Source organism: Arvicanthis niloticus, chromosome X, assembly GCF_011762505.2.
Source record: "Arvicanthis niloticus isolate mArvNil1 chromosome X, mArvNil1.pat.X, whole genome shotgun sequence".
Lineage (NCBI taxonomy): Eukaryota > Metazoa > Chordata > Mammalia > Rodentia > Muridae > Arvicanthis > Arvicanthis niloticus.
The window spans coordinates 117,157,025-117,171,933 of record NC_047679.1 but is presented as its reverse complement, the minus strand read 5'-3'; the positions used below and the strand labels follow the sequence as shown (position 1 = coordinate 117,171,933).

The following is a 14,909-nucleotide window of genomic DNA, read 5'->3' as shown; positions in this document are numbered from 1 at the left end:
ATTTTAGGGAAATGTCCATTTTGTCATGTTTTGCAAGCATTTTTCTCTTTGTCTATTTACCATTAAGTATGTTACCATTAGTAAGTTTCAGAAAGTGTGACTGTCCCCCGAGTCAATATGAGTCTTCCAAGAAAGACAGTGGGTGCTGTTAAGTTTGGTAGTGAAAGGAGTTCTGTGAGCTGAGTGAATTCAGACACAGGAGAAGGGTGTGAGTTTGGTGGCAACTTGACCTACATAGTGAGACCTTGTCTCAAAAATAAATGTGGATGAAGAAATAAATACATTTTTAGAGGGAGGAGGAAAAAGAGTCAAGGTTATCATAGGCTGGAAATGAAAGAGAGGTGAGAAAATGTTGGTCAAAGATAGAAACTTCCAGTTTGTCTGGAGGAACATTCCTCCAGTGTTCCTCCAGACAGAAAATGCCCACGGTGATCACAATACGTTGCACAAGTGAAACTGCTGAGAGTATATTTTACAAATTTCCATTTGTAAACTGAGGTTAGAAAAAGGTAAAGAATATATTAATTCTAGGCTGGAGGTGTAGCTCAGGTGGTAGAGTACTTGCCTAGCATGCATGAAACCTTGGGTTCAGTCCTTAACAGGGTTAAAACGAAACATGGTGCTTCATATTAATAATTGTAACAATCAGGAGGTGAAGTCAGAAGAAAGATCTAGGTCATATCCAGCTACCTAGGGAGTTTGAGACCAGCCTGACATGTAAGAGACTCTGTCAGAAAGAAAAAAAAGGTATGCCTTTAATCCTAGCATTCTGGAGACAGAGGCAGGAAGATGTGTATAAGTTCCAGGCCAACCTGGTCGATTTCACAAGTTCCGGGCTATTCAGGACTAAATAGAGAAGTTGTGTCTAAACATTGTTTTAAAAAGAAAAGAAAAGGAAGGAAGGAAGGAAGGAAGGAAAGAAAGAAGGAAGAAAAAAGAAAGAAAAAGGAAGGAAGAAAGAAGAAGGAAGGAAGAAGAAGAAGAAGAAGAAGAAGAAGAAGAAGAAGAAGAAGAAGAAGAAGAAGAAGAAGAAGAAGAAGAAGAAGAAGAAGAAGGAAGGAAAGAAGGAAGGAAGGAAGAAAAAGCATGCAAGGAAGCAAGCACAGTGGGATATAGTGCCTTGCAAGCATGAGGCCCTGAATTTGTTCCCTAGCATTGTCAAAATATACACACACAAACATATATATGTAAATACATCTATATGCATGTATATACACATGTAGCAGTTTGAATTAGCCATTCCACAAGGTATACATATATAAAACTGTCACATTTTAAATTATGAGTATATATAATTTTCTTTCTTGGGTTTTTTTTTTCTGTTTGTTTTGCTTTTGTTTTGTTGTCTTTTGAACTCTCATACCAGGTTAGCTTTGAACTCACAAAAATCCACCTACCTCTACCTCAGGAGTGCTGAGATGAAAGGCATTCACCATGTCTGGCTGTAATATTTTTAATTAAACAAAACATACTTAGCAGTCTGCCGAATGACATTCTGTTTGGGTCACCTTACCTTTCTGAGTCCTAACTAACTACTATTACTGCTCCTTCTCAAAGTTGTAATGTTCCCTTTTACTTGTCTCCTATATCTTTCTTTCAGATGCTGGCCAGCACCTAAGAATGCTTTCTCTGGTACTTTGGGCTTTTCCACTTTCTCTAATACTCCCCTTGCCTCCCCACCATGGGGTTGCTTATCTGTCAAGTGCCTGGTGGCCAGGCAAACATGGCTTCTTCTCTTTTTCTTCTCTAGCTTTCAGGAAGTTCTCCAGATTTTATAGTTTGCCTGGCCTAGTATTTTTCTTTTAAACTCTAAAACTCCTTTATGTATTCAGTGCAGACTTACTTCCAGTTTGGCAGGCTAAATCTTTTCAGAGCTGGTTAGTTTTCTTCAGATTTAGCCTTGTAAATAAAACAATTTTTGTGTCTGCTTCCTCTACTGAAACACAATGAATCACTTTTGTCAAACTTGTTTCTAAGTTGTAATTCAACTCAGGACGTTGATGGGTGATTTTGAAACTTTTTGCATAATAATTGAATGGTATCAGCAAGAGTGTGTCTCAATTGAAGCTTACTGGGACAGAATGCAGTGTACCGTGATTTCTTCTAGCTGAGGACTCAAAAGGACAGACGTTTGTGGTAAGGGTATATTTACCATAGATTAAGGAAAGATTGAGGCATGACTAGAACACTCTTATATTGGAATATTCCTATTTAAAACAGCATCTTCCATCTTGGTTAGTTTCCTCTCCATGAGGGACTCCTTTTCCAGGCTGGTAACACAGCTCCCGTGGGTAAAGGCACTTGCTGCTCTTGATCAGAGCTGATCTCTGAGCCCACACACCTAGCTCATCTTTTATATATTTGGACACAGTATCTCTTGAGGCAAATCTTCCATGGTATGAATTAGAGGAGGCAGACAGTTTCTGGGGAAAAGAATGTGAACATTTTGTATAGATGATTCTAAAGATGAGGAAGGTACAGATTCCCATTGTTTCTTCTCTTGTTTGCAAAGCTCTAGAAGAGTGTATGCAAAACCAAAATGGCCCTAATGAAAGCTCATTGTTTCAAAGGTTACAGAAAGGAATGGGAGTTGGCCCTCTCAAAGCCAGCTTCCTGTCTTATTTAGATCTGAGCTGGCTTTTCACCAGGGATATCCCTTTCTAGAACTGCCTTTGTCTGTGGTCCCATTGTTCTTTTCCTACAATTTGTATCTTCCTCTTAGTTAAACACTTCATTTTAGGGAGACTGCATTCTCTAGTAACCTCCAAAGAAGCTTTCTGTGTGATCTGCTTTCTTGTTATTAACATCTCTGTGCTGCTTAGTTTTGTCACTGAGCTTGCATGTGTGGGAAATGAGAAGAAGAACATGCCTCCATCAGACTGGCAAGTCTAATGGACATTTTCTTGATTGGTGATTGATGTTGGAGATCCTAGGCCACTGTGGGCAGTGGCACCTGCCAGGTGGTCCTGAATTACATAAGAAAGCAATTCATGGAGGACAATCCATTAATCAACTTTCTTACATGCATTCTCTGTTTCAGTACCTGCCTCTAGGTTTCTATCAGGAGTACCTATGCTGGCTTCCCTTGATGGTGGACTGAGACACAGAAATGTAAGCCAAATAACCCTTTCCTCCCCAAGTTTCTTTTGGTGTTTATCACAGCAACAACAACAACAAAAAAAAGCAAAGTAGGACAATCTCCCACAAAAATTATTTCTGTGTTTTTTAAAAATATTTTTTGACTATTGTTATTTTTGCTTAACAATTTGGCTCAATATAAAATTCTAAACTGAGCCCGAAGAAGTTCCGTGTGATGTGAATGCCAGTAATCATAGCACACATGAAGCAGAGGCTGGAGAATCCCAGCCTCTCTTCAGAGTAAACAACAGCCAGGGCTACACAGAGAAACCCTGTGGTTTGGTTTGGGTTTTGTTATTGTTGTTTTGTTTTTGTTTTTAAGAAAGAAAAAAGAAAAGAAAAGAAAAAAGAAAAACTATTTCTCCATGATTCATGATTTTGAGTATACTGTTTCTGTTTTTCTTTTTCTTCTTTTTGCACAGGGGTGGAGTATCTTTGTTTAAGACAGGGTGTCACTGTGTAGTCCTGGCTGGTCTGGAACTCACGTTGTAGACTGTGCTGGCTTGGAACTCACAGAGATCTGCCAACCTCTGCATCCCAAGTGCTGGGATTAAAGGCATGTGCAGCTATGCCTGGTAAGTGTACTTTTCCATTAGGCTATTTATTAATTAATGTTTATTTTTGAGACAGGACTCACTGGGCCCAGACTGACTGTGAATCCACTATGTAGCCAAGGATGACCTTGAATCTCCAACTGCATTTGCCCTTCAAGTATCCAAGATGACAGATGTGTGCTGCTGCCATTAGGGATGAAGTACCCGGGCTTGCAGACACAGAAGCACTCTGCTCCCTCAGCCGCATTTCACCTTCCATTAATTTCTAAAAGCCAGCATTCCTAACCAGGAAGTCACATTCGAATCGTATTCTTTTCTAATGCATTTACCTCTTTCCATCTATAAATACCTAGGCTCTTTTATACCACTGGAATCCTTTAAAAGGGTATGTATCCAAAAAACGAGGGCTATTATCTTATTACTTCTCTAGGAATGCAACCTAGGGCCCTGTCTTGTGGGGCAAGTGCTCTACCACTGAGGTCCAACCCTTAAATAAGTCTCTCTCTCTCTCTCTCTCTCTCTCTCTCTCTCTCTCTCTCTCTCGTTTTTTTTTTTTTTTTTTTTTTGGTTTTTTCGAGACAGGGTTTCTCTGTATAGGCCTGGCTGTCCTGGAACTCACTCTTGTAGACCAGGCTGGCCTCGAACTCAGAAATCCGACTGCCTCTGCCTCCTAAGTGCTGGGATTAAAGGTGTGCACCACCACTGTCCGGCTATTATTTTTATTTCTTCCAACACTCTTTTCCCTACTACATACTCATCTATCCATATATCAAATTATTAAAAAAGCAGACACTGATAGACAATGATTTACACGATGGTAATCCAACAGTGAACAAGACTCATAATTCAGGAGGGAGAGACAGGTAGAACTCAGTTTGAGGCCAGCCTGGTTAACACAGTGAAACCCTGCCTTGAGAAACCAAAACAATCCCTCCAAAAAATACTCATAAAAAGGAAAACTCTCAGATAATAAATTAGTACATTTGCTAACAAATAATAAAATATAAGAAAATTGTGTTTGATTTAAGTGACTACAATTCAATGTGATGGGAGGGAGGAGGTAGTAGTGCCTTTTCTTTTTTACATTTTTTTATTTATTATTTATACTTGTTTACATCCTGATTGAAGCTTCCCCTTTCTCTTGCCCTCCCCATTCCCTCTCCCTTTCAAAGAGAAGGAGATGTCTCCCATGGATATCAGCCATATCAAGTTGCAGTAGGACTAGGTACATCTTCTATTGAGGCTAGACAAAGCAGCCCCATTCGGGGAAGAGAACCCAAAGGCAGGCAACAGAGTCAGAGACAGCCTCTGCTCCAGATGCTAGGAGTCCTACATGAAGACTGAGATCCACAACTGTTACATAAGTGCAGAGGGCCTAGGTCAGTCCCATGCATACACTCTGGTTGTTGGCTTAGTCTCTGTGAGCCCCTTTGGACGAAGTTGAGCTGATTCTGTAGATTTTCTTGTGGTGTATTTGACCCATCCGACTCCTTCAGTCCTTCCTCCTCCTCTTCTGCAGGATTCCCTGAGCTCTGCCTAATCTTTGGCTCTGGGTCACTGCCTCTGTTTCCATCAGCTGCTGGATGAAGCCTCTCAAGAGACAGTTATGCTAGGTTCCCATCTGCAAGTACAGGAGAATATCATTAGTAGTGTCAGGGGTGGGCCCTCTCCCATGGATTGGGTTTCAAGTTGGGGCTGTCATTGGTTAGCCACTCCCTCGATCTCTCCTTCATCTTTATCCTGCTCATCTTCTAGGCAGGGCATATTTTGGGTGGAAGGTCCTGTGGCTGGTTTAGTGTCCCCTTCCCTTCACTGGAAGTCTTGCCAGGTCAGGAGATGGCTAGTTTAGGTTCTATATCCTTTACTGCTAGTATGCTACTGACCCTCATAGATTCCTGGGAGTTTCCATTGTCCTAAGGTTTCTAGCTTGTCCCAGAGATGCCCCTCACAACCGATTTCTGTTCTCTCTCCCAGTTCTCTCTTCCTCTATCCTCCCCAGACTTGCTCCTCCCTGTTCACTTCCCACCCTGTCTCCCTTTCTCCATCCGCCTCCATGCCTATTTTATTTCCCCTTCTGAGTGAGATCCAAGCATCCTCTCTTAGGCCCTCATTATTTAGCTTCTTTGGATCTGTAGATTTAAGCATGTTTATCCTGTGTTTTATGACTAATATCCACTTATAAATGAGTACATACCATGTATTTCTGGGTGTGGCTTACTCCACTCAGGATGATCTTTTCCAGTTCCATCCACTTCCATCCGCTTGTCTGCAAATTTTATGATGTCTCTGTTTCCAATAGCTGAGTAATATTCTCGTGTGTAAATGAACCACATTCTGTATCCATGCATCAGTTGGAGGTTGTTTCCAGATTCTGGCTATTATGAATAAAGCTTCTGTAAACATAGTGGAGCATATGTCCTTGTGGTATGGTGGAGCTTCTTTTGAGTATATGCCCAGGAGCATTTATAGCTGGGTTCTCAGATAGAAGAACTATTACCAATTTTCGGAAAAACTGCCAGATTGTTTTCCAGAGAGCTTGTACAAGTTTGTTCCTTTTCAGTATAGTGTCCAGGGAAGGTACCTGAGGAAATAACATTTAAACAGAAACTTGAGCACAGAGAGAAGCTGGCAAATGCAGTCAAAATGCTGAAAAACATCACTAAGGGCTATGCCTTTGAGAAGAAAGGAGGACCAGGGCTGCAGGACTATCAAGTCCACAAAGAGGCTGCAGGGGAGAGAGATGGGGCAAGGTAGGAAGGGACCAGATCAGTTTTGCTGTTTGTGCTGGTCACCATATGCCTTCGGTGTCTTGTGTCAGTCATAGTTCTATCAGAAAACAAAACAAAACAAACAAACCACAAGAGTGTTTTGTATATGTACCTGTGTGGGTGTTTAAACACCACACACACACACACACACACACACACACACACACACACCACACACCACACACCACACACTTATAAAGTATTGATAAGAGATGAGAGAGGGGGGAGGGGGAAGGGAGGGAAAGAGGGAAAGACCCTTATGAAAGAGCTTAGTACTCTTGAAATAAGAGTGGGCAGGAGTAAGGGGTAGGAGGAATTTTCTCAAGGATTTGCCTCAGTTAGAGGGCTGACTGGTGAGCAGCAAACTTAGGCAGAAAGGTTCTTAGAAACTTACCTCAGAATTTCTTCCTCAGAGAAACTTCGGGTTTTGCTGTAAGGCCTAACAGCTGATTGAATGTGGCCACCCAGGCTTTCAAGGATTACCTCCTTTGCTTAAAGTCAACTGATTTGCAGATGTTAACCACAGTTCAGAATACCTCGCAGTAGCAGTCAGATTAAGTGTTTGAATAACTATGGCCTAGCTGAGGGGGAGGCCAGGGAAACTGAAAAGCGATTTGCTTGTCTGTTCATATTTAAAAACCGAGGCCTGAACTGGTGATTAGAGAACCCACAGAAGATAGAGTTCTTGACTGCTGGCCTTTATTTTAGTGTTATGAAGCTGATGGGGGTGGGGTAGGGGGATCCCATGATGGGAAGAGATAGCAACAAATAGAATTTCAGTCGCCTTCTCTTCAATCACCCCACCCCCACCCCTGCCAAAGTCTCTGCTTTCTTGCTAGGGGGATGTACTGGTGGCCATCTGTAAAAAGTGTAGTGTGGTAGTCATTGGATGTCATCGTTGTTAGGCGGATGTCTTCCTCCTGCCCTTCAACACTACCTAACATCTCTCTGTCTTCTGGATGTCCCGGGTTGCATAAGGTCACCAGGTCCCCTCATTCCACCAAAGCTGGAGCCTCCCACAAAGGCCTTTATACACTTGTGAGTTTTCAACAATTATCCATGTGCTTTTACAAATTTCTATATTTTTGAAATGGTATGTGCGTGTGTCCATCTGTGGGTGAACTGAAGGGTGGAGCTAGAGTTACCTCTCCAGCCCTGGGTTTATAAATTTAAAAAGAAGACAATGGAAATGGTACGTATTTCTTTTGCTGTTTTGCACCATCTAAGCTAAGTTTGATAGAGAAAAAACTTAAACATTGGGGGAGAGGAGGGGATGGGATATCTTTCCTTGCACTCTGGAGAACCACAATGAATCTGCTATTGAGGCAGACATCAAGCTCAATGCTGCAGAAATCTAGCGAGCACACAGATCTGACTCCAGGCTTGTTCTCAATGCTGATAGCTGTGGTAAAATTCTCATTCAGCTGCAAGGTTATTTCAAGTCCTGCCAAATAACCGTTCTATTAAAATTAAGATACTGTTTTTGTTTTCCTGATAAGGCAGTGCGCAGCTCCGGCTGGAGGAGGATTGGATGAAGCTGTTCTGTCCCGACTGGATAGTCTTTAGATAGATAGGATGAATGAAAAACAAGCTTCTGGGTTTAAAAAAATTATCACAAGAGAAGAGGAGGAAGCTCCTAACTAAAGAAATCTGAGCTGGGCAGGGTGGCTCACCCTTGTCAACCCAGCATTCACTGAGGCAGGAAAATTATTGGGAGTTTGAGAATAGACTGATCTATATAGTGTGTTTCAGCATATCTTGCGCTACAGCTATGAGAGAGAGAGAGAGAGAGAGAGAGAGAGAGAGAGACAGACAGACAGACAGACAGAGAAGAGGATATAATATACTATTCCTCAGTATATATTCAAAGGACTGTACATTCTCTTAGAGATGCATGCACATCAATGTTTATTGCTGTTATTTTCACCTCACAATAATAAAAGGAATCAGTCTAGATGCCACATATATGACACACACACACACACACACACACACACACACACACACACACACACACGTTACTTGCTTGCCTGGAACTCCTTATGTTGGCCAGGATGTCCTTGAACTCATATACATCAGCCTGCTGCCTGCCTCGGCTTCCCTGGTGCTGGAATTAAAAGCACGCACCATGATGCCTAGTCGTGTGTGTGTGTGTGTGTGTGTGTGTGTGTGTGTGTGTGTGATGATAAATATCCTTTGTAGTATGCATAATGATAGCACTTTCTTTTATTGTCAAGTAACCTATATAACCAGTATGATGACACTGCTTTTCTTTGATCACAGTGTTTAATATATGCTAGTTTTGAGTTCTAATTCATCTTAATAAGCATTAGTTGAGCAGCATAGAAATTCAGAAATCAACCTCGGATTTTCACTTCACTGTTTATACCTATATGCTTCATGACTAATTGTAGCTAAAAGTTATGATTTTATATGATAGTCTAGAGTCAACTTTTCCTCAAGCAGATACATCCTCATTGTGTGAACAATACTGGAATTCATGAAAGACTGCTGACACTTATAGAAGACATTTTTTCCCCTAAAAGTATAGTGGCACTGGAAATGGTCTTAAAGCATGTGACCATCAGAACAAGTTTTCAAGGGGCCATTTCTTTTAAAAAAACATTAGGGGAAAAATCCCATTCACTTATGTATGAAACCGTACTTTCTACCGAAATAAAAGCTTTGGCTTTTAAAATGACAAAAGATGGAGCTAAAAAGGAAAGCAGATGAGACTATCTTTTCTGAGGTACTTTCTGAGAAGGAGGAAACATTGTGTCTGTGTCTCATCAACTGCTTCATTCATTTTTTTGCGAGTGTTTAGCACATGGTGCCAAAGTGATGTCCCTGAACCCAACAACTGCACTGCTCCTTCCAACCAAACAAGGTTCTACTAATTTGGAATTAAATGAAGTTCTATATTGCATTAGTCATAGTGCATTAGTTGGGAATCTTTTGGTTGCAAATGATAGAACTCCAGAATGCAAATGAGTTTAAACACACACACAAAAAATGTAGCAATCTATATAACGGAAAAATCTAGGAAAGGAGTGAAGAGTTTCCTCAGGCTGGACATAAATGTTTAAATGCTTTCATAAGAAATCAATTTCTCTCTCCTTCTTAGCTCTGCTTTCATCTTTAGGTTTTATTCTCAGGCAGTTTGTCTTTGCAGCCGAAGGCTTACTTTATAACCATCCAATGAAGAAAAGGTGGTATACAGAAGGTCCCAGAGAGTTCTGAGATTATGTCTCTTTGGCTTAAAACTGTTCCATTACCAAGGAGCCAGACTATAATTATTTGCTAAGCCATGGCCACAGTCCCACTTGGAATCAAAAATTTGCTAGTAGTCATGGCTTCATCACAGAGACCTAAAGTGGGACAAATGGGTTCTCTATAAGAATATTGGAGTATGGAGATACTACATAGACAATGTCTCTTACACCTACAGCAGAAAGGCCAGCCCCAAAGCTTGATGTGGCTTTTAAAATTAATCTATTTTAATTACAAAAATTTTGGAGTTTCTCTTATCACTATTCTAAAATGAGTTTTCATTTGGTAACCCTCTCATATGTTATGAGATTTCCTGAATTCTGCAGAACCTCTCCAAAGTCAAGACAGTACGAATATCTTTTTATATTATTGCCTGCCCACAAGCTCAGCATGTTGGAGTTCTGTTTTTGTAAAACTTGCATCTAATTTGCTATAAAATTGTAGAATTCAGTACTGGAGAGATGGCTTAGCAGTTGAGAGCACTGACTGCTCTTCCAGAGGTCCCGAGTTCAATTCCTAGTAACCACATGGTGGCTCACAACTGACTGTAATGGAACCCAGTGCTTCTTCTGATGTGTCTGAAGACAGCTACAATTTACTCATATACATAAAATAAATAAATATTTTAAAAAGATTGTAAAATTCTCTTATTCTAATTTCATCTGTCCTACCTAAGAGAAGTGCTATTTATAGACTTGGGTGAATGATGTGAACCCTTATGCAGAACTGTAGCAATCAATACTGTACTCCCATGTTGCCATTTAAGCCCAAACTCTCCATGGCTACTTCTAGGCTAGCATGAAAGAGTCAGGGGTTAGGATTCTAAGTTTTAAACTTGTCTGCGTTGGCTCCTTAGGTACAAATCAGTGGTTCCCCATACAGAAAGTACTTTTAAAAACCCACTTGCACTGATTGGCCTATGTCCATTCTCTTGTCAGAAATTTTTGAAAAGACTAATGGCCAAAGAGTGATGCTTGCAATTCCCATAAAGGCTGCCAGTATTAGAGTAAAATGGAGGCAAATCCTAGGGCAGGGACATGGGATCACACGTCCATAGTTCCTACCTTGACACCCCTGACCTCTCCTCAGTCGCTATGGCTTTTATTCTTTTTTATTTTCCAGATTATGATTTATTTATCAGATTTCGTTTTTTTTTTTCCCTTTCCTTCCTCCCATCCCTCCCATCCACACCTCCCTGCAGGCTTTCAAATACATGGTGCTCTAGATTTTTGTTATGAGCAGCTAGCTTCTCCTCACTCTTCCTCAGGAGAAACCTGGGGAGCTTTGGGCTCAGGAGAAAGAAAGAGCTAGGACCTCTCATCCTTTCTCACTTGGTTCTTGCTGCCCCCGTCCCCCGTCAGTTTTGTTATCTTTTTGTTTTAATTGTGTATGTGATGTTTTTGCGACAAAACCTTGTGTAAGTAGCTCAGATTGGCCTGGAACGGGCTATGTAACTGGAGATAATTTTCATGCTCCAGAGTCCATCTCCTACCCAGGAGCCTTGTGCATACTAGGAAAGCACTCTAACAACTTCCCTTTATCTTCAGATCCTACTTTGGATATTATTTATTTTTGTGCATAACATATGTACTACAGTGTATGTAGAGGTCAGGGGACAATTTTGTAGAATCAGTTGTCTTCTTTTACCTTAATTTACATGGGGTTCCTTTAACCCAGGTTGACCTAGCAAGGGCCTTTTCCTCAAAGCCATCTCACTAGCCCATTTCTGTTTCCCTGTGTCCCTTCTAAAGCAAGCTTGAGTGTGCTTGAGCTCTTGCAGGCCAGTGGGGGGCAGGGCGAAAGAAGTCACATTCATGCTATAGCTCCAGCCCTTTCCAGGGCTGCTTTTCTGGCACCAGCAAAGCGCTCCAACAGTGTTATCTGCAGGTGCCCATACAGTGTATCCTTAGTCCACTCCCGCCCTGCTCCGTGAAGCAACAGGATGCGAAGGAAGGAACCTCTGGCTCCAGCTCCCACTACCTAGAGTGCGAGGTCGGGCGGTCTCCTCCCTACACGTGCTCCAGCCTTCCCTATCCCTCCGTGGGCGTCTCTGTGGGGGCTGTTCCCTCTGGTTCCTGGTATCCCTTCCCTGTTCACCCCCGTTGGAAACTAGGCGGGGACGTGGGTGTACATCCACTCGGAGCGGGGCTGCTCTCAGCTCTCAGTGGCAGAGGTCAAGAGCGCTCTGCAGCCGGAGTCCCGAAATCTCTGCAAGTTTCTGGGCTCCCGGTCCGGGGCTTTTTGGTCCCAGCTAGGGGGCTCTAGTCTTCTAAGCCACGGAGCTGCGTAGACCGCGACCCTTCCGGCCGCGTCTGTGCTTGCACAGGCGGGCAGTTAGTGAGCCAGAGTCGGGCAGTGGCCAGTTGAGGTTGGGATCGCCAACCGGCGAGTCTGGCTTGAGGATGGCGGAAGCAAGGCCCCCTCCAACAAGGCCCCCTGTAGCAGGGTCTCCTCCCGTAGAGCCCCCTACAGCAGGGTCCCCTCAGGCTCGCTCTCGGACCCTCTCCTCGCAGTGGTTGGCTTTCAAGCACTTGCCTAGGGCTACCGCTCAGGCGCCCAAGACTAGGAATCTCCAGCTGAATCCGGACAAGTGTACTTTCGTGCCGTTCACGCAGGCTGTCCCGGTGCAGGTGGACATGGCCATGGCCCTGCATCGCGTTCGGATCGCGGAGAAGTACGGGAAGAACTACCTCTGCTTGTTGCAAGCAGTCTTCCTTGCAGGTGAGTACCGTTTCCCTGTGCACTCCCACCCAGTGGCCTGGGACACCGGCTCTCTCCCCTCTTCCCAGCTCCCTCCTTCCCTCCTCAACCTGTTGGGGTGGGGGGTGTCTGGTGCACTGGTCTCTCTCTCTCTCTCTCTCTCTCTCTCTCTCTCTCTCTCTCCCTCCCTCCCTCCCTCCCTCCCTCCCTCTCTGTCTGTCTTTCTCTCCTTTCCCTGCCCCCATTCACTCCATAATCCACCCCAACCCCCTGCGGTGGCTCTCCTAGCTTAGAGCCACCCAGACTGCGGTCCTCAGTTCCTCAGGCCAGCCGCCACTCTGAGGATGTGTGTGGCTCTCTACTCAGCTCAAGCCTCGCAGGCAGACCTCCAGAAGCCCACCATACAAGGTGAGACTGTCCCACGTCTCCTCCTCACTTTCCACCCCCCATCCACCTAGGTCCCTCTTGGTGGAGTTGGAATGTAGGGGGATCTTCCTACTCCGCATCCTGTACCTGTACCGTAGAGCCAAATCTCCCTGAGGATGAGGATGCAGATGCACTTCCCTGTAACACTCCCCATAGTTTTAAAAGCGAGGTTTATTTACTTGTGTGGGTGGTTGCTGTTTGTTTCATTTACACGTGCTAGGGCCAAGTCAAAAAGGCGCTAGGCTTCTGAAAGCCGCGGGCCTGCACTTGGAGGAGGAGTTAGTAGGCAAACTGCGGCCAAGGATTTGGGCTTTTTCGCTAGGACCGCCACTTCTTTCCAGCCTGGTCCTATCAGCTTCCTGTCTCCCTTCGGCTCTTGCCACAAAGGCAAAAAGCTCTTTCTTACTTGCCTTGGAGGGACAAAACCAAAGCTAACAAATCTCTTACTGCTGCCACTGTTTTGGTAAAAGGCTTAAGAGTAGTGCGAAGCGGCGTTTGATGTACCCTGTTGAGCTAGTCGGAGTTGCTAGGCTTTGGGCTCGGTGTATCCTGAAGCATGCAGAAGTTCCAAGGATTTAAAGTTCCTTTAGTCCAGAAATATCTGCCAGGTGCTGCAGCTGCTGGCCATGTCTTTTGTGTCTCTGCGGTGCTTACCCTGTGGTACTCCTTGTAATGGGAACTTGGGAATTAAAAACTAGACCATGGTGCAGTTTTTCCTTTCTCAAACCAAGTAGCCACGGTGTGTGCTCCAAATTCCACTTCTTGTTCGAAGCTATCCACGAATTGGAAGGAGGTCACGTCGATGACTTCGGTTAAACCACAGGAAACGCAGGGCTCTGTGTAAAGCTTGGTAACAAAGAACTCTTTGGTCTTGAGTATTTTGTTTGGAAGTGGTCAATGTTATTTTCTGTATGTAATAATAAATCATTAAGAGAAGTGTGGGAGTGGGGCACACACTTTATCAGGGATTAAGGATAGTTTAAATGAGTTTGGGAGGCTACAAAAAAGGAAGTCTTCAGTGCACACGTCGTGTGCAGTGAGGGCCAAAGATCAACTACGTAGGAAAAAAACATCTAAAAAAGGAAACCGTCTCACATTGTAGCTCAGGACAGGCTTCAAATAATCCTCAATGCTGAGAGTACATGAGTACATCCTCATGTGTCACCACTCCTAACACACAGGCACTCACATGGGCGTGCACGCATGTGTACACACACATGTGTACACACACATGCGCACATGCACACACACACACACACACACATTTGTATAAATATGAAAGAATGAGGTTCTGGGGATTGAACCCCAGGGCCTGTGCATGGATGCTAGGCAAATGCTCTAAGCTACAATCCTAGTGGGAAAATGCCACAGAAGTGAAATCCAAAGGGATGTTTCTAGTGCCAGGCATTTCCTATTGTTCTAGGTTCATTTTCTTGATCTTTGGAAATTTCTAACATGCTGCCACATATTACCACATGGCAATACATCCTAGCACTTAATGATAGCAGTCACTGTGTTGTGTTTTAGTGGGGGTGAGGATAGGGAAGCAGTAGGGGGTGGAGGGACTGGCAGGTATTTGTCTTCAGGTGTTTTTCAGCAGTTATCACCATGTCCCTGCAAAGAGAAGTACATCGGTGGCTGGGACACATCCTATAGGATATTATAGCGTTATGTTGTTGTTGTTGTTGCATTTTAAAAACATGCCCAGGTTGCTTTGGAGCTCCTAGCTTAAATGCTTCAACCTCTAGAGTAACGGAAACTACAGGCTTGTAACACCATGTACAGCTTGTGCTTTACTTTGCTCTTTTCAAAATTACAGTTTTCTTCTCTTTTCTGTGTGTGTATGTGCGAGAGGATGTGCCCTAGCACATATGTGGAGCTCAAAGGGCAACTTGCAAGACTTTGTTCTTTCCTTCCACCATGTGGCTACTCAGGTAACCAAGCTTGCTGGCATGCACTCTTACCTGCTGAGCCATCTCTCGAGCCCCTTTTTTGACTTTTTGACATAGAGTCCCAAGACTTATCTCAAATTCTGGCTCTTCCTGCCTCTACT

General features: G+C 43.5%; 1 protein-coding gene across 1 annotated transcript in view; it reads left to right on the top strand.

Moving 5' to 3' along the window:
- The first annotated feature begins 11,893 nt into the window (after window positions 1-11,893).
- The window catches only part of Mcf2 (MCF.2 cell line derived transforming sequence), a 106,367-nt gene continuing 103,351 nt past the window's right edge, over window positions 11,894-14,909 (top strand). The window contains exon 1 of the mRNA XM_076918242.1: window positions 11,894-12,451. Coding sequence (XP_076774357.1) covers window positions 12,133-12,451 — 319 coding nt within the window. The 5' untranslated portion in view covers window positions 11,894-12,132. The remainder of the gene's footprint in view (window positions 12,452-14,909) is intronic.